Raw genomic sequence first — 25,344 nt, 5'->3', positions numbered from 1 at the left:
GTGTGTGTGTGTGTGGGCAGCAGCAGGGGCACACATGCTCCAGAGGCAGTGGCCTTCACCACCATGCGACTATCTCAGAAAGGCACAGAAGAATATGATTTATATGTCAATATGATTTAATTCCTACTAATATAGATTTTCCAGAATTATTAAGGTAATTGTGCATGTAATAAGTATTTCAAATGGTCAATATTATGGCTATATTGGGCCTATTTTTTTTAATAAATATTGCAATATGATAGGCCTACATTCGGACGCAGCTATTTTTACCACATTTCTTTTGATAGTTGGGGGAAAAAAATGTCAAAGCATCAGGTGTAATAATGTTAATGGTTAGTTTGAATATGAGTTGAAAACCCCAATGTGTAGTACGTAATTTCACCTTCAGCAAAAAAGTATATGATGAAGTAGATGTGCTGCTCTTTTCAGTCATCTTCAGTTGCTAACTTGAAATTTTTGTTTAGGAACATCTTGCATATTTATCTTGGCTTATCTGCTCAGTGTCCTGCCTGAAAAATGGAGAACCAGCCATTAGAAGTCGTGAGCAGCCGATTGGATTCCTGAAAATTGTCTCACACAAAACTTATAGGCCTACCATGCAAAGCTAACATGCGGGGCCTAGCTGATCTGTTGAAGTCCAGAGTTAAAGGTGGTGAAAAAGAATGTGGGACAATGTCTTTCTCATCTCCACCTTGTCTTTCTCTCTGCACAGACATTCAGAATAACAAAAGATCTGCTGCCTTGGTGGTTAGAGAGACGCTCATTTCTGTGGCATCAGAGTAAATGGAGCTGGCAAGGCTTTGTCATTTGTTAGCATAAAGAGATCGGATATTCAGTGAGTGGTATATGTTGCCTTGAGGCATCAAAGTGTTTTGCAATTCTTGTCCTCCTCAGCTGGGCAAATTCACGCCCCGACATGTCAGTCATCACTATGAGCTGTCTGATGAACTCTGGGATAATCTTTCACTGCTAGATTGCTACACAGAAAATGTAAGAATGTAGCAAACTGGCTAGCATCCTCCCTGTCTAGCAATGTAGAGGCCAGCATGCTTATAAAATATGGTACAAGTCATTGTGATTGTAATTGGAGCACAGCAAGGGATCCCGCATTTTGTATTTCACATGATTTGGATCGCACTAACAGGGCTGTGTGTTTCCTACACCTTAATAGCCCGCTTACTCCAAAGTTCATTTGAATACAAAAATAAAAAAAATGTTGGAACATGAGGTGTAATAATCTTAATATTTAGTTTTTCATATGTTTGAATATGATAGCCCCTGATGACCATGTACCACAAATGTGTTAGTGGAATCACCAAGTCTGCCATTTTCTGCCATTTTGATAGTGTTGCAGAACAGGGACTTCTCTAAAGCTTTTATAATTTTTGTCCAATCCACTGCAAGCTTGGTACACAGCATTTTGGGCATCCAGCTCATGCTCTTATGCAGAGCGACTTACAATAAATGCAGCAGTAGCATAATTTTCTAAATCGCTAACATGATAAGCAGCCAATGGTAAGGAGTGCAAGAACGGCCAGACAATAGAAATAACACATGTTGCTGCATATTCATTTATAATACAGCCAGGTAAAAAAAAAACAATTATTTTGGACTGCCATGCGTAAAGGGTCTATAAACAATATGGTATTTTTTCTAAACAAAGCATCTAAACAAACCGGTTGTTCATGAATATTTAAATGAACTGCTATTCAGACACAGGTGTGTGTTTATCAGGTATTTTACAACAGCTTCAAACATAACTCCAGGCCCTGACCCTCAACCAGACCTGAGGACCAGAACTACACATTTGATAAGCTGTGCCAATAGCTCACCTCTAGGTGGAGTTTTAACACCCTAAGTTGCCATTTGATGCTGGGCGACTGAGGGGAATACAGTGTTTTAGGCTGTCACCTCTACAGTCCAACAAAAAGGCCATTCAAGCACTTAGGATGCCCTTTATCTAAGTCAGGCGCCTGATTTTCCTGTCTGCTTTGTGTACTCTTAAGTGATGATTTTGACAAAATGTTATTCTAGAGCTACACAAATTAATACATAGCAGTGACTTTGTGAGTGATAGAGCAAAGACACAGAGGCCCAAGCCCACATTTGACCCTATTTGTACATTTGCCAATCATTTAAAATACTTCTAACTCTAGAAGCAGTCCAGTGTGTTCAAATGCCTTCTTTCTCTTGTCCTTCACTGCCACTTGAGCATCACTATGCTCAAACTGCCCAGCTGGGAGACGTTGAGTTGTGTGTGCAGCCTCATCCACCTCAAGATCCTCTGGTGTCTGTTGCCTTGTCAACCTTTCAACACTGGGAGGTGCACTAACAAGAGGAATTAAAATGGCAACTGGATTTGTTTATGGGCAGGGTCATGTCTGGTGTCTTTTCTTTGGTGTCTTGCTCTCGAGACAAAGCAAAGGATTTAAAAAGCTCACATGAGCAAACAAAACAAAGACAACACAAATGATTTAACTTGACAACTCATACAGGGTTCACATTCAAGAAGTTGAGCCATGTCATTCTCATTTTGTTAGTTTTGCTCACATGCACATTAATCAGTGTGCTATTACTATACACAACCACAGATTTAAGAAGTTTTGAAGAGAATGACAAGTTCATCACTTTCCTCATTTGAATCACTTGTGAAGTCTAAAATAGATCTTCAATCCTATCCCTGATGCAAACCATTATATAGGACATCTCTAAAAGGGATGCAAAGGTTATTGATTGACAAGAAGAAAAAGATGTGTATCTAACTGAATACTGGCCAAGTCCTCATGGGATAGCTTTTTTCAGACATGTAAAGTATATCCTGTATGAGAACAACACTATAAGTGAAAGCAGAGGCAACTGTGTGTGATGATGTGTGTGCACACAGCATGAATAATCAAAACAGAGATCGGTGGTTATACAGGGTAGCTCCCAGGTGTGAGTGCTCACGTGTGTATGCATTAGGGCATCTGTGAAAGAGTATGCATGCTCATGTTCAAACCTTGTATCTGTAAATGGTTAAATAAAATGGTTCACATACAGTATGTCACATTTAGACATTTCACATTTCCCAGTGAAATATTATGTCCAACAAAAAGCATTTCTCCACAGAAAATAGATTTTGAAGACTGACTTCTTATTTCAGATGTGGATATATATTAATTTTGAGGTTTTGAGGCAATAAAGGAACTTATATTTACATTGATGATATATTTATCATCATATATCATTCATTTTTATGAATGATGGTAAGTTATTTCATACGTGATAGCCAATTACTCAACGATCAAATTCAGGGGTCAGTCAATCAGTGAGAAACTACCTGGACATATATTAAATTTACTGTATTCCAGTGTATCGGTCCTTAATTCCACACGTATTCCAATGAGCAGACTCAATACTTGGGTATTACAATCATTTTGTTGTCATTATCGTGAGAGTCAACATCTATAACCAGATGACCAGTAACATCACAGTAAAAAAAAAAAAGTAGCCAGACAGAAATTGTTACAAATCTTTTATTAAGATATTCATTGTTTAATCCATGTTGACATTTTCTCTATGATTTTTATTTATTTATTTTACAGTCGTTAATGTGCAATTACCTTTGATAATGTTGGGTCACAGTTACAGGGCTTTCACAAAGTTATTGGCACTTGGAACACGGAAAGAACAGGATGAGCAGTATAGGAGGTCCACTGGCGCTACAGGGTTACAGAGGGCTAGGAGCAGGGGCAAAGACATGGGCTGACCAATTACTGCACAGGTTTTGAAAAAAGCATTGTTTCTGGGTAAATATATACCTCATGCTGCGAGTGCACAACAAACAATCTGACCTCTATGTGTGCCTCTATATATAATATACAGTATTTATCTATACATGTATATATAATCATATTTATATATGTACTGTATAGTGAAAAAGGGTTCCCCATGCCATGCCACGCCTTATCCATTCAAGTGTGTAGGTCTATATGTGTTTCAAAGTGTAAACACATATGCTGACATGTACAGAAATTAGGATTTGCTGTGGACATACTGAAAAACAAAAGCTCTCTGTCCTCAAACGCAGACGGGAAAGTAGAAAACACTCACACGCCTTTTGCAGATGAACTGTGCATGCAGGATGCGGGTGAGGGAGTTTGAAGTTTATCATTTGCTATGAGGTGCATTTGCCCCTGAATGCTGACTACAGATCAGCGTCCTGACCCATACCTTTACCTTAGCTATTCATAATTGTTAAACTGACCACAAACTACCACCTAAGCCAGTGTTTCTCAACCAGTGGGTCACGACCTAGAAGTGGGTCACAGGGATATTCTGATTGGGTCACGTAAATGTTATACTTGTGTGAACTGGAGCAACATGGACATTTCTGTTTCTGCTTGGCTGTTCTTTGCTTTTAAGCATTTTCTAACCATTTTTCACTTGCCTCAATGAGTTTTAACAAGTTTTACATAAGAAATAATAAATTTATGTGTATTATGACATGAATGCTGCTTCATTTGTGATATTTCAGCAGTGGTTGATGACTCAGAATGGAGTATAAGCTTTCAACTGTTACCAAGTAGAAAAATCTGCTAGTCCCACTTGGAAACCAGTTGGGCCTCCCTGCTTCGACTGTTGCTCCATTGCGGAGCTAACTTTACCCTACTTTCTAAGGAAAGTGGAGGGCTACTGGGGAAGACAGTAGGAAGTGATCCATGGTTGCCTAACTGTTGTCAAGGATTGAATGTCCCAAAATTTCTCTCAATTAATTTCAAAGGTCCATGTTATTGGCCCTGAACGCATGTCTCTTGGTCCTTTAACTCTGTACACAAAGCCAGTATCTAGGAATTCTGATGTTATCATGGATTTATTTTCAAACCTTGAGCAACATACTAAAAAAGTTGGTTCATACATATTTTTTTACCAACTTTACTAGGAACATTACGAAGATTGGATTGGCTGTTGATAACACTGGCAAACTTACAAATGCTTTTATATCATCTCACCTTGATGACTGTAATGCCTTGTTCCCCTATTTTAATTGACAAGATGTGGCATAGCTCCAAATTGTGCAGAATTCTGCTGCTGCCAGGTTACTGATGACTAAACATATATCATGCAATCATAATACCGCTATTTAAGCTTTCCTACACTGAATTCTTGTTAGTATTAGTGTCAACTAAGATTTTACTGATTACTTGTGTAGCTCATTTTGGTCAGGCTCCAGGAATGTCACAGACAGGCCGCACCTATGAAATACAACTCTAAGGTTTCACATTAGATAAAAGCGGACCATGTTGTCTATGAAAACCATCTTTAGGATTCTCATTTTAATTGATTTTAAAAGTCAGCATATATAGAATGATTTTGCTGTAATGGCACTTTCACTATTTTTATTTTTACTCATCACATCCGGCAAAGACCAACTCGGTTGAAATGTCACAATAAAAAAAAATGGCAGAGGGAGCAAGAATGTTGTACGGATCTACTTCGAGCTCTACAAGTTCACATTTTGGGTCCTGATAGAACCAGTTGAGAACCACTGATCTAGGCAATTTAAGCCTGCACGTTATAATTCAAACTCTCAACTACATGAAATATTTCTGCCACTGATTTGCCTCTCTCTCTAAATCGCATGAATAAACTTGACAGTGGAACTGAAACATGACACCAGCTGCATGAAGGCTAAGACAGGAAGCAAAGCCACAAACACTCCTCAAAGGTACTGGAGGGGGGGCGGGGGGGTCGCTCATGTGTTGTCTATGACTATGTGGCTTCTACAGTCAAGTGCAAAGCTCACTGAGGTTTTGTTGCCATTACCTTTACTGAATACACACAAGGTATTTTTGTTCTGTCTATAATTCTCCTGGACAAACTAAGTAAACCCATCCTCATAATTTTGACCAATGATGGAAAAATAGATGGAGCTCTATCTAACTTTTTTTTCTTTTATTTTTTTTCTGATTTACCTTTTTATTCAATGAAAAATTGGCAAATTGACTCAGTTGCCTTGAATAAGAAGCATTATTTATCTTCCCAAGTCTTTACAGTACACCTGTCTTCAGCAAAACAAGAACATTTTCAGAAAGGTTATACCTTTAGAAGGAGAAAGCAATCAGAGTTGTCTGGGAGAGCATCACAGGTCTCCCTACAAACAACACTAACGCAAACCCAAGTCAGACCCAAACAACTTATCACCTTTATAACATCCTGCAACTGGAATAATGAATCCCCTTTATCGACCTCAGATCTACAGGCCAACATGCATTCAAAAGGATTCTCACAAACAAACTTGCACATAAAAACGTTAAACGTTGACATCTCAGATGTTTCAGCAAGACAAAATCAGGTACAAAAAGACAAAATTAATACAAAAGGTGTGGGTTGGGCTCTCCCACACTAATCATAATCAGAAGCATCCAGCAACAGAAGTCAAGAACACTTGGGATTCAGCTCAACAGTCTTCTTGATTATTTACATTAGGAGTTTGTGCCACTCGTGTACAAGAAAAACAGGCAGACGTGAAAAACGTCATATGTCACCTAAAGAGGTTCATTTGCTACACAACATATCATCCCCTTCCTAAAAGGTGCATGAACCACTGGTTCATCTGATTAAGGTGCAGAAACCTCCCTTCTAGCTCTCATGAAAGGTGCAAAATCATTTCGAACTCCAAAGTAAAACTGTCAGCCATTTTGAATTTCCATATTGAGGAGGTGGTATTACAACATGGAAATACATTAGATACATGCATAAACCACATACTGAAACACACAACCACGCAATACAGAGACTCTCCTTCTTAAGCAAAGAACTATATCCCACACATACCCACACACACGGACAACAGCATAACACCCATTTGCTTCAATCAATACTGCCTCCTCCTTGACATCACTCTTCTCCCCACCAGACCTCTGCTTATTGATTTCAATTAAAAGGCACATTCCAATATTCCATAAATATTTCCTGTGACTTTTGCATTTGCACAAAATGTCAGTAATTTCTTTACAATTTCAATTTTAACACAAAGAAGAGGCTAGCCAAGTAGTCAGGTCAATAGAAGCTTTGCGTTTCTACACTTAAGCGACAAAATTTTGAGGAAAAGGTTTAGCTAGGGTGGTAAAAGTTGCACCTTCACAACCTACCAAGAAATAGTTACCATGGACAACAGTCGAGCCATCTGAATCAGTCTCATCATTTCTTATAGGCTAGTGAACAGAAGATGAAATGCTTCAAATTTAGCAGTTCAACTGCTCTTTCCATCACTCTGTGCGCTGTCAAAATAAAGATAAAAACAAATGACTTAGGGTCCTATGTTAAGACTACTCTTATCATTATACCACATTTTTTATGCAAAAATAGCGCTTTTCCTTATTTGTCAAGACCTCTCTTTGCAAAACTGCTGCTTAAAATACAATAAAACATGATGATCGAGATTTTAAAACAATCCCTCTCGCTCTCTCTGCTCACACCAGTCGTAGGCATGTGTGCTTGTATAAATATATTTTGTCTTCTAAAAATATGACCATCTTTTATTACTTGTTCCCCTTAAATTTTCTTCACAATCATCGCAGTAAAAAGCTTTTCCCCTTCTCTCTGGATCGTTGTCGGGTTACAGACAGAGAAACGTGCTAAAATTTCAGAAAACAGAGAAAGATGAGATATATAGGACACAGCACAGTGAAACACTTGGGTGTGATCGATTTTCTCTGGTCTCAGGGGCGGCGGGGTGGAAGGGAGGGGGAATACTTGTGGGGTGGTGGGTGGAAGATGCGAGGGGATGAAGAGGGAAAGGAACCGGTAGTGTTATTTATTTATTTATTCATTTAGAATTTTAGTTCCTTTTCCAAGGCTGGAATACAATTTGTCAGGCTGGCACAGAGAGAAATGCCACTGACGCTTACATTCAATATCCTAACCACCTTTACTCCCAATCTGTCCATCCAGCCATCCCTCCCTCCTCAGACTGCACTGGCAACCCCCGCCCCCCACCCCCCCCTTCAGGGAATGTATTTAATATGCGACAGTGGATGCGCTTACACACCTAAAAAAGACAAGGGGAAGCAGAGGGCGAGTGGAAGAAAACAAAACACCCTCTCCCCTTTCTCATCGAACCCCATTGTACAGTCATGAAGCAAAAAAAACGATCGTTTTCACTTCCTGGTTACAGCAGGGTAACGACCACTGTTTACCCTAGCAACATAGTATAGACAGTCAGGTGTGAGAGATCAGCGTGGGGCCAAAGAGTGAGGGGGCGAGCAGAATAGGGGAATACTGGTATATGTGTCATCATATTTCAACCTTCCCCCGGACATGATGCTCAAAATAACGGCCCTCCATCCCCGCCCACACCTGGTAGCGATTCACCCGAAGAGCCGCCGGACTCCACGCCAGCACCGCCGGCAGCCTCCAAAGAGGCGGGGTCGAACGCCGGATCCGCCCCCAGGGTGTCGTCCTCCATCTTAACAGCGTCGGGCAGGAAAGCGGAGTAGGCGTCGCTCTCGGCCATCAGCAGCTTCAGCTTGGGGATCCAGCTCTTGCGGACCACGCGCCGCGCGTTGGTACACATGTCGGCCGCAATGGCATTCATCTCACTCTCTTTGAAGCTGGTGGCAAAGTTCTGGCAATAAACTGACGGGAAAGAGAAGGAAAGAGAAAAGTGTTAGGGTGATTGCGCCCTATGCTGTAATTTCTCAGATCAGAACTGCAAGCAGGGAAACCAAAAGAACCTGAACATGTTCCATACCAATTCCTTAACCACCTACTTCCCACAATGCCCTGAGCTTCTATCTATTGTCACCAAACACTGGCCCATCGTATCCTCAGACCCCTTGCTTGGCTCCCTCCTCAACACAGCTCCAACCATCGCATGCAGAACAGAGAAAAACTTGAAAAATCCCTGACGAAATCTAGAATCACTCTCAATAAACATCCCACTATTACCAAGCCTGACAATCTCCCCTTCAGGGAATTACAAGTGGGGCAACTGCGCACAATGCTGTTTTACAAGGAAAATACATCCGTTTTTGCACCCTAGATCCAGAAGAACTATACTTATTAGAGGTATAATCAACTGCAACACCACCAATATCATTTACGCCATTAAAAGGACCATGTGGCTTTATGGATGTAGGAGAAACATCCTATAAACTACGCACAGGTATGTGTAAACATAGAAGAGCAGAGACCTTTTGGTTTTTACCTACTGCCTGATCTGTTGGTTTCAATGACTTCTATACGATTGTCTGACTGTCGTACGCAGCACTTGGTGATTTTGTTTGTAAGTTCATTCATTCATTCATTTTTGATGCATATTGCTGTTTGAATCCTATTATATGATTAGCTGTCTGCTTTGTGCCCCCACCTGATTGGCATGACACCAGCAAACCAGACATCATTTTGTGTCTCTCCCAATTGTTTTTGGAATGTGTATACGTATATTGCTGCATTTTCTTGTTGAACGTTTTCTGAATGTGGTCTCCTTCGGCAAAACGTTATGTTTTTAATGTTCTCTAGTAAAATAAACATTCCTTTTAATGCAGAGTGTGGTGCCCACCCACTTAGTACATTTTTGTCGATGCAACAAAAATCGGGCTCCTGTTGTTGGAGCCCGATTTTTATCCTGTGTCGCTCAATTCATCAATCACTATAATTGTTCCAGTCAAATTTTCATGATCAGATGTGATTTTCACCCTCATCTATGAATTTACATATCATCACTGTTGGGTAAAAACCTTGTATCTCCAAAATGACTTTTTTTTTCTCCAAAAAGTTTTCAGGAACTGGGAGGAAGAGCTTAACCACCATGCAATTTGGTGTTTATCCTGTGGGTTTTTAATACCAAGGGTGGTAGAATTTTCTAAACCCACAGAGGAGCATGGAATCCTTCAGCTGAAGTTAAAATGTGAAAATCAAACAACTCAAAAATTGGAGTTACAAGGTTTTCACATAACAAGAGCGACATGCTATCTTGCACAGGCCAATACTGATAAACAAGAACAACTATCCCCAAGCTAGGAATCAGAAGACTAATTTAGAGTTATACATATTTGCGGGACTCCCGCAGGTCCTGCAGGTCCTGACACAGATTTTAGAGGCGCATGTTTCTTTTTATTAGCTATAGGGAGGCGGTTACATGAGAATGTGCCAGAATGATGAAAACAGTTACATTGTAAATGGAGCAGCTAAAAGACTTGTCTCTTAAGACATGCCCTGCTGGCTCGCTTGTTTCAGCCATGAAACTTTAGGAGAGATTTTTTCATCTTTACAAATCAAGCCTGAACAAATGCTGGAATAACACGTGATTTCTGTTTAATGGTGGGGTTCCCTTTAAGATCATAACTGAACTTCTCAACCAAATATAGTGTTAATCCTCCTAAACATAAACTTTGAATAAATACAGGACAGGATTGCGCACAGATCAAGGATAACAGGACCTCACCTACAGTGTAATACATACTATAGACTGAAGACTATACAGATCACTATATTCCAACATTCTATTGCATGCTGCTCAAATGCAAACAGCTGTAGAGTGCTATGTGTACATATGTGATACATCTCTATAGTCTGCTGTGTATGTTATGCATATTGTATATGTGAGGTAATGGTGGCTCGACATGGTGTCATGTGCTGTGCTCAGTACTTCAGACCAATCAATCAGTCTAAAACATGACGATCATAAAAACACTTAAAGCAGAGGTGGAGAATCTGACTTACATATCCATCATGCACTTCTGACCTACAAATGTACTCTTCATAATTCCTGTTGACTGGCTTACTTATCTATTCTCTTGGATATCATGACACACATCCCACAGTGCAAAGCCTCCAACTGTCAGCATTCGCTCTTGCCAGTTCAGAAGCAGCGTGGGTACATGCTGCGCTATGGGAGGACCACATGGCCACAATGCCACCATCTTTAAGGACTCTTGTTCATTGGGTCTGTCTGTAGTTGGCATTTAGTCTCAGGGTGAATGTCGCTCTCTAGTGGTCAGCATGTGTTATTACCTTTATTCTCTGATCAATACCTAAGGGAACTCAAGCACAGTGGGTAGCAACTGATTACCCATCTGTATTCCAAAATGAGCCTAAAAATAGAGATATTTAACTGGTCAGGTGATCTCAGCCACTGACCAATCGAAAAGTCAAACATCACATCCCGCCATCTATGTGCTTTCCAATATATGCTTTTACATTTATTTAGTATTCCCATCTATGTGTATCCCACATCACAGGCAAATGTGGACACTTGCTTGAATGCCTGTACTCACACACCCACAGAAAGACAAACATGCATGCTTACATTTGACTGCATGCAGCACTCTGTTGTCCAGGGGCTTGCGGCTAGGGTCATTGGTGGAGGAGCGGATGCCTGTTCCACAACTGTTGGCCAGAGTATTCCTGAAACAGTAGAGTAAGAATGAGTTGTACAGAATAGAAGAAAACAAAACTGTGTGTCATTACTCTTATGCCAGTGAATACAAATTTTTTTTTTTTATTAAAAAAAAACTAAGCTATTGTTATCTTTACGTGTGAGACAAGACAACTCTCAGAACTAGACACACACACACACACAGAGGAAACTAACCTGTCAAAGAAGGCAGCCAGCAGCCTCCTCAGCAGCACCTTGTGTCTGGTCCCGGCGCTCACGTGACAGTTCATTAGCTGGGGCTCGCGATATGTACACAGAAGTACCTGGTGATACATGTGCAGAATATCAACAATCCACAAAAAAAAAGTGATTTTAAGTAGGTAACCTATTGGAGTTCTGGGTTTGTGTGTCATGTAATGGATATGACTGGGATCTTCCCTCTCCGGCCATTTACTGTTTGCGGTTCTAGTGACGATTTCGCAGTACGATCCTAGAGTGAGAGATTGTACCACGTATTGCAGCTGTAGGTTGAGAATAAGGAAGTTGTACTTTAATTAAATGAGTTGTAGCACTGAGTCTTACAGCTTTGAACACAAGCACAAAAAGACACACACACATACACAGGGTGTATGGTGTAGAGCAAAGCCACCCAAACTCAGTTTACCCACCTTTTCATATGCAGAATAGCTTACCCATCCTTTTAGGCAGACATATATCTTTATGACATTAATTCATAATATACAGTATCAGACAGATGTAAGTTATATGAGGTCTTTTAATCAATGAAATACAGAATTGCATTTGGGAATACACAATACATCTCTCTTCTTGCTCTTTTGACATTTTTCAATTAAATAGTAAACTACCTTACTCTGCTTGCTAGCTGGCCAATGCTGGTTGTAGTTCGTTCTCTCTCTCTCTCTCTCTCTCTCTCTCTCTCCTCTCTCTCTCTCTCTCTCTCTCTCTCTCTCTCTCTCTCTCTCTCTCTCTCTCTCTCTCTCTCTCTCTCTCTCTCTCTCTCTCTCTCTCTCTCTCTCTCTCTCTCTCTCTCTCTCTCTCTCTCTCTCTCTCTCTCTCTCTCTCTCTCTCTCTCTCTCTCTCTCTCTCTCTCTCTCTCTCTCTCTCTCTCTCTCTCACACACACACACTAGATTGCAAGGCATGTAACCCTGGCCATAAGGTAATACAGACATAGTCACAGGATGTCCTTGACATGTCTAATATTAAGCTCACAGAGTCACATGCTCAATGCTGCTGCCTTATCTGCATGCCAATGCCAAGCTCAGTCATTTGAGGACAGTTTCCTGTAAAGTGTATATACATCACTGGCATTGGCCTTGTTCTGTTTTGGTCCCTAGAATCAACTACTGTAGCTGTAGTTTACATGCATGTATATGCATGAGCATGTTTTTTGCCTTGCCCTAATGTAGCTTATACTTCATAGACATGTGGGTCAGGTACTGAATTAGTGCCTAGGACTTTGATATGCTTGGATATGTTTATCTCAAAGGCCAGAATAGTTGGGATTAAAACCCTGAAAACAACAACTAAGTAATTCTACCATCTCCTCTCAGACTCTGGTGTCTGAGATTTGTATGGACAGATATTTTTAACACACACGCACACAAACATACCTGAGACTAGCTCTAGTTTCTCAGCAGGGTCTCCCTCCTCATACAGTTTGGGGTGGCAGCGGTTGCCTATCTGAGTGATGAGTTCTGTGGGGAGACACGTAAGGTCTCTGCCTCGCATCCGACCCCGTGTCTCTGTGTGGTCCGGTAGGGCCTCCACACGCTCACCAGCAGCTGAAGAGACACAAAACCGCAAAATGAGAATAAAAACTCATCACATTTACACACAAAGAGGAGTTATTGTGGTAGTATACCATGCCAGCTCAAGTCTGATTTATCTCCATTATGAGACAGAACTGATCTTTTTATTGATGTCAAACCATGGGGAAAAAAAGCATTGAATCTAATTTTTCCCTGTTTAGACAACAGAGAAGAAAAAACAGATCTGTCACATAAGTGCAAGAAAGATTTGAGTGGGTGTAAATCCAACCAAAACCTTGCTCCACATTAAAATACTTTCTCACTCTTGCAGCTGCCATTGAGCTATCATTGAGTATACTTCTCTGTCTCGCGTCCCTCACCTGCGGCACCCACGTTGAGCATGCTGTACATGGTATACATGTTGCAGATCTGCCTGTACTGCTCTTCAGCACTTTCGTCCGTCCCCTCCTCCTCTTCCTCGTCATCGTGGTAGCTGATGGGCGAGTCGCTGGCGTACGCGCTCATGGTGCCGGGGCTGGCGCCCTCCGACATGCCGAGACCCGCCGCAGAGCTCCCGTTGGTGCCGCCGCCGGCCACCATTCCCGCCAGGCCGGTTCCGCTGGCGCCCATGCCCATGGCCAGTCCCAGCGCTCCAGGGCTCTGGATGGCGCTGCCCCGCACTGCCTCCTGGGAAAAACGGGCCACCTTCCTGACCCCTCCACCTCCCCCCGAGCCTACTCCGCCTCCGTCCCGGCTGCTGCCCCCCTCCCACAGCCGCTTGGCCACGGGGGTGCAGACCACCGAGTAAGGGGAGGCCGCCTCCGGTTGGCTAGCCGGCTGCTCCGTCTTCACTCGCGACACCAGGGGGAGCGGCGTCAGGCAGGAGGCAGGCCGGCCTGCGCTCCCGCTGGTCTGTGTGACGGGGCTCTGGGGCTCAGAGGGCGGGGCCTCCTCAGTGTGCAGGCCCTGGGAGTCACAGCTGGGGGAGGAGACCTGCAAATGAATGAGGAAATCAACATTGTGTCAGTGTCATCCTTCAAGAGTACATTGCACTACATGGTACTACATATACCAACAGAAAAACAACTACTCTAAGTTCGCTCTTATGCTTTTACTTGCCGAAGTTCTGAATAAAAACTGATCAGTAATGTGAATAAGTCAGTCTGAAAGTGCGGAAAACAGTTATTCCTTGTTGGATGTTCCTCTCCTGCATTTGACCAGCACCTCACAGATTTGGAGCTGTGCAGAGGACATCATACCCTTACTTTAATCTTAAAATAGTTTTATATCCTCCCCGCTACATGTCAGCTTAGCAATGATTGCGGAATGCTGAACTTTGATCTTCTTGCCACTGTGTCCACATTATAAAGAAGCTGCATCCCATTTCTATGCCTTGCACTAGGAAAAATTAGAAAGAGTGGTTGATTCAAAGCCATCGAAACAGAGCTATACCCTCTGTAGCTATCCTCCTTTTGTACCACAGGAGTGGCGTTGCTAGCACAGCCTTACCTTGAGGAAGAATTCGGTGCCCTTTTCCATAATCTGTTGGATCTGGAGGAAGCCAGCGGTGTACATGAGCAGGAACTGGTCCCCCACCGTCATGCTGAGACGGCCCGTGTAGCAGAAGGCCAAGATCTGCTGGAAGCTCTGGGGCTGCACGGCCGGGGGCAGCTCCACTACGGTGGGGCTCTTCCCGTTGCCAATACCACCTCCACCATTACTGTTGCTGCTGAAGAGGTCCCGGAAATAAGAGCTGCTGGCGGCCAGCACAGCTCGATGGGCCTAAGACAGAGGAAGAGTGGTTAAGTGTCCCCTTGAAATTCTAGAGAATAGCATGTTTACGCTTTTTGGAGTGCTGGTTTTGGATATTTACATTTTAGGCCTTTCCACTCTTGACTGAGTGAGTTATAATGAGTGAGCGGGTCAGGTTTCAATGTCTTGCTCAAGGACATTTCAACAGGATACAAGCTAAAGCTGGGATCAAACCTGAGACCTTCCGGTAATAGGACTGTTTTTCGAACCATCAGGCTACCATGCCTCCACCCTAGGTGCATCTTTACAGTAGTTTTGACTGACAGTTATGAAGGAGGTGGAAACGGGTAGCTAGATGTGGGATTTGAAACTGCACAAATCAAGTTATTCCTTCTTGTCCCCTAGAGAGACAAACTGGCAAACAGCATCCAAGCAAAAAGATTTTTTTTTAGCATTTTAACCTAAAGTTTGGTGGACAGAGACAGGAAAGTTTGGGTGAGATAGTGGGAGATGACATGCAACAAAGGTCCCGGGCTGGATGCAAACCCATGATTTTGCCATGATCAAAACAATAACTTGCTGTCCATGTCGAAACCTACAGTGCCTCACCTTGAAGGCATGACCCTTGACCACCACGGAGACATCGCAGTAGAGACCTTGCAGCCGCTGCTCATTCAGACACTCTAGTACATTGTTGCCAAAGTTAGGGATCGCCATCTGGAGGGTCTGGGCCATGGTGCGCCTACGCACACCACCACAGGGTCTAATAGGCAGAGAGGGAGAGAAGGAAGGACGGAAGGAAGGACGGAAGGAAGGAAGGAAGGAAGGAAGGAAGGAAGGAATAATTGTGACAATTAATCACTGGATGAGTGGGCAATGTGAGAAAGTGTAATAATGCTTTATTAAAAGACAGGAAATTCAAGGTTAACTGTCTGCAAGGCAGATCGCAGCTGTTAAACAGTGTGCCATCATTTTAAATTCAAATCTGAGATGAAAGGCCAAATCTATGTAGACTGAAACAAAACAAAATCAGTTGAGGAACGTGACTCTTACATTTATGGAGAGTATAAAAGGACTGACAGTCTTTCACAGCTTCAAAGCTGCAGAAAGCCTAGTCTTCTGATTATTACTAGGCCTAGTCATTCTGAATCAAATGCCTCTATTCTAGAAAATATAGGAATTTCTAAGTAGGAATTACATCCTAGGCATATCCAATTAACATAGGCCAAAACTTCTTCACAAATTCCTACTAATGGCTTTTGGCTAGTTCAGGGATATTGTATTTGAAACAAAGTTTTGTTGAAGATCATCTACATTGCATTAATCCGATACTTAACGAAAGCCTTACTGTACGTTTTATTGCCAGAAGCAGGCTGTGTAAAAGCCTTTTTATGTTGTACCTTCTGGGCTATAAAATCCAGTGTCCTTAGATAACTGGGTCACGCTGTTATTGTATGTGCAAAATGTGTGGCCTAAACAAACATGACATAGCATGTTTCCATTCAGTTCCATAAACAGTCAAAGGCAAACATACCCCCTTGCCCTGCACCCTCTAGAAGATTCCTATATTATGCCTGTCAATATTAAGTTAAACCGAACCAATGTTCCCCTTAACTGTGGATATGAACATAGTGTGCAGGCTAGGTTATGTCTTGATGCTGTAAAGTGGCTACTTCTTTCATGCCTGCTCCAGCCACACTCACTGACATTCAATGACAGGATATGTGAAGACAGCAGGCAGGAATTATACAGGATATCTTCTTTTGTGTTTTTGAATCCTATAAGTACCATAGGCTCATTCTACACATGAATGGCCGCAAATTATAGAAGAGTAAGGGGAGGAATCCGGTTTTCAGCATTGGGACATCCACTATGTTAACCTGAACAACAATAAACAATACAACTGATGCACTGATAAGCCCACATGGCATTTCAGTGCCCGTAAATCCCTACTCAAACCAGAATGCCAGCTATAAGTGTTTGTGCATATACATACAGCTGGGTTAAGATAGAGGCTTACACAGCACAGTCTAGTGTGTACATGCATAGCCTAAATGAAGATAATGTTCACACGGATGCTTTACCACTTTAAACTTGTGTATAAATGCACGCTACACACACACACACACACACACATACACAACTATGACAGTGGATGATACTGTGAGAATACTTGGAGTCAGAATGATTGAAGCCCACCCTGTGTGAGGCATACAACCAACTTTAGTCTGACTGACTGATGAAGGCTGGAGTGAGCCGCCCCATCATATCCAAAGCCCTTCATTTGGGACTTAGCCAAGCTCCAGGGTAAAGAGAAATGCTCTCTTTGTCTCTGCCTCTCTCAAGCTCCCTCTCCCTCATACTAAAACACAGATGCGCACACACAAACTCAAACAAACCCACAAAAGGCACACTGAGTCACACACACACATTAGACAATACTGCTTGTTTACAGTTTGGCAAGCGAGCCGCAGTAAGCACACATGCGTGCACATAGACACACACACCGACACACACACACACACACAAACACAGGGCTGAGAGCAGGGTGTGTTTGCACAGTTTGCCCTGAAAGTGAGAGAGAATGTGACTGTGTGTGAGTGTGAGTGTGTGTGTATTTATGCACCAAGGAGGGGCAGTGGGGCCTGCGGAGAGGGTTGTTCTTGGAGAGGAGAGGGATCATCTCAGGTCCTTATTCGATTAAATATATAGGTTAGAGTGCAGCAACTCGAACAAATGAAGTTCACCCTAACTCACCCTGTGGCTTAGATCTCATACCAACCAGCAAAGTCAGCCTAGAGAGAAAAGTAGGTCAAACATACTCTCAACATACTTAAAGACCCAAGTCTTTTCATAGGAAGCTTAAAGAATGTTTTGCTAGCATGCGAAGGGCTTATGATATGTTATGATGGGCTGAGTGTCAACATATTTCAGAACTTATATTAAGTCTGAACAACAGTTTCTAGTTCGTCCAGCTCCAAGTATGAAAACAGCAAAGGCTAAAGTCTTTTACATTGCTATGTGGATTATTAGTAGGCAGTCATTGGTACAGCTGGCACACAATGCTCTCCCTCTATAGGCATTTCCTGGTTCTCATGTGCCCATGCCTGCAATATGGCTAGCTCTGCTATTCCTATCAACTCAACACATACAGGACTGATTCACGTTTATCTCCTCATCACAGGCGAAGAGTCGAACTATCAAAGCAACACAACCGTCGTCCGTTTCAAAACTTCTCAACGCCGATACATTCATATTGAAGTTTAACAGTGTAAGCAAACAGTTTACAGTGCATACCTTGTGAGTGTTGGCGACTGCGTGCGTCTGTCTCACTGCAGAAACGTTTATGAACGGAAAAGGATGCCGGATCAAGCGGAACAGATAAGGAGCTCTTTACCGCACCGGGGGTGACCGCGCCGTGTGCCAGTCTACCCGGTCGGAGTGCTCCACTGCTGGCACCAGAGTCGGGCAGGGAGGGGGGGCGACAGGGGATGGCAGCAAACCCCGGTGATGCCCGGCTGAGGGCGACGGTGTGTTTACGTGCTGTCAGAAGGTACTCGAGTATATTCGTCCAATTCCGCTCCAGTCAACAAAGACGGTCCGAAATGTGTCACCTTTTCTCTCCTGCCCGGGTAGCACTGAAATGTTTGATGCCCTCTCCTATCTGCAGCAGGCCTATAGAGGCTGCTAGTAGCTAAGCTAACACACTGTTAAATATTTTGGGTTCGCCCCGGCGCACCATCCACCTCATGCACACTCTCACACACAGCCCGCTGCACAATTTCAAACGTTTCTGCGATAGTCCCCCAAAAAACTAAACACTTGCTGCCTGTACCGACGAGGCAGCCGTGCCGCGACACCGGTTGTCAATCTCAAATGTTACTTATTTAAATAATTTGGTGATGGGGGAAATCGCTCCCCCTGCCATTCTCCATTTTACCGACATCAACAGGTCATCCCAGGACACGCAGCAGCTGAGGGCGAGCCAGACGGAACCAGTGCGGCACGGAGCGGGGGGTGGGAGCACAACAAGGCACAATTCTTTATAACCGGCTCTCGCAAGTGCTGTCGTGCCAAAAAACTGACTGTCAATGCATTTTCGCATTTTTGTGAGATGGGCTACGTGAATTTAACCATTTACCAACACTGCACTCCTCGCTGAAATACCTTCTACCGGTATGGATACGTTGGAAGAAAGCCTAGCAAACATAATAAAGTTTATGACTGTGCCAGCCTGGAACCCATCCCCCAAGTCGCATACCTAGCGCAAAGCAAAACTTTGTCCTGTATCCGCTGAATCGTTCATAATCAACCCAAATCCCCCGTGCTAACTAGGGACACCGGCACAGACACCCCTCCCCCCTCCCCCCTCCGCCGCTGGTGGATCCTCAGACGACCCCGGCAGGGCGCCTCACACATCGGCAGATACAGACACTCACCCCCTCGCTGGGAAGTTGATGCAGAGCGTTTCAATGGAGGGGACGCAGCGCTCTCTCTCCCCGTTTTTCCTTGCTACAAGCAGCCATTCATTGTGAGCAAAACGCCGATAGCAGAGCCATCGAGGGCGGTACAGTATCCCAGGGGATTGCGGAACACAGAGCCACTGATCGTACAGAACAGAAGAGGAGGAAGACAAGCATGACGCGCTCGTCATTCAATCGCATGATCGTTTCGAGCGCAGCCTCAATTTGGGGAGACCTATCCCACGGCGTAGACTGTTTGCGCATTGGCACAGCAACAGCAGCAGCCTGCAAAGAGAAACCGCCTCTCTTTCTTGCCCTCTCTCTCTCTCTCTCTCTCTCTCTCTCTCTCTCTCTCTCTCTCTCTCTCTCTCTCTCCGCATATGTGCGAGAGAAATGGGAAAAGTAGGCCGTGTGTGTGTGTGTGTGTGTGTGTGTGTGTGTGTGTGTGTGTGTGTGTGTGTCTACTTATTTAACTTAGGTGAACTCGGTGCGCGCACATAATACAAAGTAGGCATAAAGCCGCGCCCTAACTGAGTATAAACAAGTGAAACCTTTGTCCAAATGCATGTTGCTATATCACACCTATCCTACGTACATACCATACCATATACAAATGTATTTGCTAGAATTTCCGTATATGCCTACTATACCCTACAAAGTATGTGAAGGCCTACTTACAGGCGAAGGCCTTGCAGGCATGTGCCTACAGACCTATGCTCCAGCAAGATATTCATCCATATGTAGCAGTCTATGCATTTATGTGCATTAATATTCATTCTTGTGTGCATCTATACTTTCATACATTTATTCATACTACCTATGTGAAGCTGGAAGCACAGCAAATAACCATCATACATATTTCATATGCCAACAGTACACAAATGCAATTCTGGTGTTAATGCATTTATGAATAAATGACTTCAAAATAACCTGCCACCATGCATGACAGCAGTGACTTACTGAATATGTATAAAGTGGGAAGAATTTTGTTTACGGCTATGACTTTTGTGGGACAGAAAGAAACAAAACCTTGGCTATGCTATACAATGCCGTGGGAAGATTGTTCTGATGTTGACTATGCAGACCCAAATAGAAATATTGTCCATGGAAAATGATTTAGTTTTTTTTTTTTTTTAATTGTTATGTTCTTATGTTTGTGTTTTCTGTTGAGTATTGTGTCCCTTGCAGTGAGAAACACAAACTTCTCTGTCTGAATTATTTTAATTAGGGGTGTAGTGTAACTGAGGTGATACTGAGAACAAATCACCTATTATTGTTGTAAATCTATGTGTGAGGTTATTGGGGTTATACTGTAAACCTCCATTATAAATGTGGGGATAATCTGTAGTCACTGGAGATTCATTGTTTTGTCTTGTCCATATTACCTATTATGTAGACAATAGTAGGTGTGTTGATGGCGAAGGCCCTGTCTCCTTTAGTCTTTAGATTTAGGAATGACCAAAGGAACCCTGCTCTGGGATCTAAAGTTGAGCATAGGCTCATAAAGGGTTAAGATTTTGGAGATATAACTGGGGGCTTAACCTAATCCTGCTTTAGAAGTGATCAGCAAAATCTTAAAGTCAATTCTGAAACTAACAGGTAACCAGTGAAGTGATGCCAGAATTGGGGTAATGTGATTTCTTCTATTCACACCCGCTGAAGTCTTAGCTGCTGCAGTCTGCAAGCTGGAGGCATTGTGAAGACTTTTGATATAGGCAGGAGTAAAAACAGTTGCAGTATTGTAGACAAGAGGAAATAAAATTGTGGATGACTATCTCCACATTGGTAAGCAATGAAAACAGATTGATTTTAGAGATGGTTCTTAACTAAACAAAACTGCACAACTTCTTCGTTTTTGGCAGCTGACTTTACACTGAATGTACAAAATATTAGGGACATCTTCCTGATTTTGAGTTGTAGCCCATTTTGCACAATGCACACCATAATTGTCTCAAAGCTTAAAATCCTTGTCTGACTCACCTGTTTCTCCTTATCTCCTCCTTTGTGGTTGGTATAGATTTAATAGGGGAAATCAATGAAGGATTTTGGCTTTTACCTGGATTCACCTCATCAGTGTACTTCATGAAAAGATTAAGTGTCCCTAATATTTTGTACATTCAGTGCACATTAGCTGATTTAGGCATTAAGCGTGGCTTGGCTATCTGAATTTCTGGATTTCACAGGTAACTGTGCCTAATCAGCATCAACAGTGGAAGGAGATATTATGTCTACAAGTGATGAGGCCAGGAGGGAGCATGTAAACAGAAAAAGGGATGGGATCTAAAATTGAGCCTTGGGGAATCCCGCAGGTAATGTCTGCTGAGGATGATGATGAGGTTCCAGTTTGAACAGAGAAGGCTCTCTGAGAAGGATATGAGCTGAACCCATTTAGTGCAGTGTCCTTAGTGCCCAACCAGAAATTCAAGCAATCAGTTAAGATGTTATTGTGGTCTATAATGTCAAAGGCTGCACTAGAATAAAACCTTCACCAAAATCTTCTGCCATTTTAACAGACAGTCTCCATACTGTGCATTGTTCTAAAATCAGACTGAAATTTCTCAAATAAGTAATTTAGATTTGCAACAGAAAGCTATATGTTGAGTTGAGACAAGTGTCTCTAAAGGTTTTGATAAATGGAAATCTGGAGATTGGTCCCTAGAGCTGCTTTAAGCAATCTAGGCTTAATTTTTAAGGAGTGGCTCGACCGCTGCCTGCTTAAACCTGTAAAGGAATATGTCTGATGCCAAGGACCTATTGACAGTAGATAAAATATAAATGATTTCATATGAGATTCTGCATCAGTCAGGACTGAGACAGAGTTTGGTTCAAAATGGCTGTATTCGCCCTACGAACATGAAGCTTGATTAGGGGTGGGGGTGATGTGAGGCCTTATGTTCTCAACCTTTTTGACAAAAAATGTTAGAAACTCTTTGCACTTGTCAACTTCAATACCATAACTTGGAGTAGGCCTAATGAGAGAGTCTATTACCTTAAACAGGGCCCTAATTGTGACAACTCTTATACACAAGGTCAGAGAAAAAAGCCACTATCTTTAAAGTCACAATGAAACTGCATTTTGAGAGCATCTTGCTTCCGTAATGTGATGTATTTCCTGTTGAAACAGGATATTGGGGTGGGACACAATATGGGGAAGGATCATTCAAAGGTGTAAACCAATCGGATAGGGAGAGAAAGGCACTTTTAATTGATTGGAGGGGTGTAGCAGTAGAATTTTTCAAAAGTCTGTGATGGCTTTGTTGTTTAGAATTTTTATGTCGCCTCCTGGTAGCCTACACAACAAATGAGGAATGAGATTTTGCTATAAAAATACAAAAAAAGCAGTTTTTGTCTTTTTGTTTGGTATAAATTGTCAGATAGGTGTATAGTATGATAGTTAGAATGAGTAGTGTTGTAGTAGCCTACTCGAGATCGGTCTTGGTCTCAAGACACTTTGAAGGTCTCGGTCTCGTCTCGGAATCGACTGCATTTTTACTCGGTCTTGACTCGGTCTCGGACAAAGAGGACTCGGAATTTTATCTCACCAGTCGAGACCACAACTGTAGTAACGTCATAACCTGCCGGTGCATTGTCTGATTTTTTTTGATTTTTACTGTGATTGGATGTAAAACTTCCCCCTTCAAATTGCAACCAATAACTTGGCTAATTTGAAGCAATTAACCGCTGCCACCCTCACCCACCCCCTCAGAGCTGCGCCAAGAAAGAGAACGCAGGATAGAGTGGGACAGCAGTGCACCATGTGTGGCTGAAGAGAAGAGAATGATTATAATACAATTTGCCTACAGAAATCACAGTGTTCTGCAAAACAAGTTCGAACAAGCAGTGATTCTATACAGGCCCAAGGCGCGTTCAATTATCGTTAAATTATAATTTCACTAATGTTAGGCTACTTAAATTCCACAAGGTTACCTTTAAAGTCTGTAGGACAGCAGAAGATGTGTTATCAGGTTACTGTTTATACCATTACTAACACAGGCGAGTAAATTGTGGAATTTTAAGTTTCACTTTCATCTGCACAACAGGGCTCTGGCAGATTAGGGGAGAGCGGGGCAAGTTGTCACATTGTTAAATTGTCTCAGTGGCTTCATTTCTGAAAATAAATATTTTACAGCCAAAAGTCAAATTACAAAAATGTTTACTTTCTTATTACGACGTTACCTATGTTGATTACAACAGTCTAAGTCAAAAGACTATAACATAAAAACAATTTGTAGCCTATACATGAAAGTAAATTATGAAAATATTAGTGTTTTTCTGACACATAAAAGCAAGGGTCAGCTATAACCTGATAATAATTTTGGATGTTGTAGTGAAGCTATGTTTTAATACTTCTGTTTCATTCTGCCCACTGTATTGAGCCTTTAAAAAGGTCAGTGAAATCGAATTGCAATGTTTCAGATCAAAGGATTGCCTTCTGTCACTGAGCACATACTGTACATCCATTTGTATTTTACTAAAATTCCTAAATAATGCTTTCTTTCTTTTGGAATTTTAGCAGAGAAATGGTGTAAATGTTGAGCCATCACTATGATTACAGTCATGGTCTCGAAAATGGACTTGCATTGGTCTGGTCTCGGTCTTGACTCGGTCTTGGTCTTGACTCGGTCTCACCCCCTTCAAAGTCTTGGTCCTGACTCAGACTTGATACGCTCTGGTCTTGGTCTTGAGTCGGTCTCGGTTTAACACTAAGAATGAGCACAAAAGGTGAAAAAGTCATTTTTCATTTCAGTGTGACTTTTTACTGCCCTCTAAAACTTTGACATAAGGTCTTTCAAAATGTCATGAATGTATTTGCTTTATACTTTTACGTTCTTCTCTCCTACTTTCTCTCTTTCCAGCCTGTGTATGCTCATTTAGCCAAGGTTTAGGTTTCACCTTATCTTTAAAAGGTAATCCTCTGGAATACACAAACTCAGTAATACTTTCAGTTACTTAGCATTACAAATTACTGAATGAACACTGTATGGCAATGAACAGACTCCAATTAAAATGGTGTTACAGTCATCTACAACAGTTATTAATCATTCATTCATTCATTATCTCTCCTTTTCAGGGTCATGGAGGCTGGAGCCTATACCAGCATGCACTAGAACACCCTGGATAGGTTGTCAGTCTACTGCACTAACACAGATAGACAGAAAATCACACTCACATACATCCCAATGGGCAATTTAGAGTCTCCAATCCACCTGACTTTGCAAGTCTTTGGAAGACTCCCCCCCCCCCCCCCCCCCCCCAAAAAAAAAAAGAGTATCTGTAATCTCTTTAGGTTATGTGTTTTTCTAGTAACTGTCATGGATCATAGGATCCATTTTTGCAGGATTCCTGTGATCCTGTTACATGTAGTCTGGTATTCCCCAATGCTGTTCACTAGGCCTAAAAGCATGGGGCATTTATGTATCACTTTAGAATCAAAAGGTTGCTAATGCTTCAAAGTTTACAAAGTTTACCTTTAGGTTGTTATTCTGCCCAAGTGGATATTTTCCTAAATGTTCCCAAGTTTTTGTTGTTGCTGTTTAATGATTTTTGAGTTATGAATTCTTAAGCTGCACTAGGCAAGATTCTTATATAAAAATACACCTGTCTTATCAGCCTAAAGTGAGAGAGTGCTCCATGTGGGGATCTTTTGCCTCTGTTCCCCCTTTGGTATCCTTTGGTATAAAGAATCACAAGTATAAAAGAAAGTATAAAAAATCACAGACCAGAGGTTGATAAACATAAGCATGCTGTGTGCAGTTTACTGACATCACTTTATATGATTTATAGGTGTTAATGTGCTTAAATCTCAGTTACCTCTCGCTGCCATTTGGGGCTACCAACATGCAAATTTCTTAGTGCAGCTTTAAGAAGGAGGAAATTAAATCTTATGACATCATTGCATTGCCTCAGAAAGTTGAAACAAAATTTAATAGGCATAGTCACAGTCCTGCTGCAAATAACTCAGAACTCATAAAACAACAGAAAAAAAACGTGGAAAA

At 42.1% G+C, this 25,344-nt stretch overlaps 1 protein-coding gene across 1 annotated transcript; it reads right to left on the bottom strand.

Annotated features, from left to right (window-relative positions):
- Positions 1–5,990: 5,990 nt before the first annotated feature.
- nacc1a (nucleus accumbens associated 1, BEN and BTB (POZ) domain containing a) lies at positions 5,991–18,933 on the bottom strand. Its single transcript, XM_071902538.2, is given in 9 exon segments — positions 5,991–8,619; positions 11,294–11,391; positions 11,579–11,658; positions 11,660–11,685; positions 12,996–13,166; positions 13,514–14,126; positions 14,643–14,915; positions 15,495–15,648; positions 18,183–18,933. Coding segments are annotated over 8 exon segments (1,698 nt in total). The 5' UTR covers positions 15,621–15,648; positions 18,183–18,933; the 3' UTR covers positions 5,991–8,308.
- Between the last annotated feature and the right edge of the window lie 6,411 nt (positions 18,934–25,344).

Source organism: Centroberyx gerrardi, chromosome 7 (assembly GCF_048128805.1).
Source record: "Centroberyx gerrardi isolate f3 chromosome 7, fCenGer3.hap1.cur.20231027, whole genome shotgun sequence".
Classification (NCBI taxonomy): domain Eukaryota; kingdom Metazoa; phylum Chordata; class Actinopteri; order Beryciformes; family Berycidae; genus Centroberyx; species Centroberyx gerrardi.
This window is presented reverse-complemented; position numbering and strand designations above follow the sequence as displayed.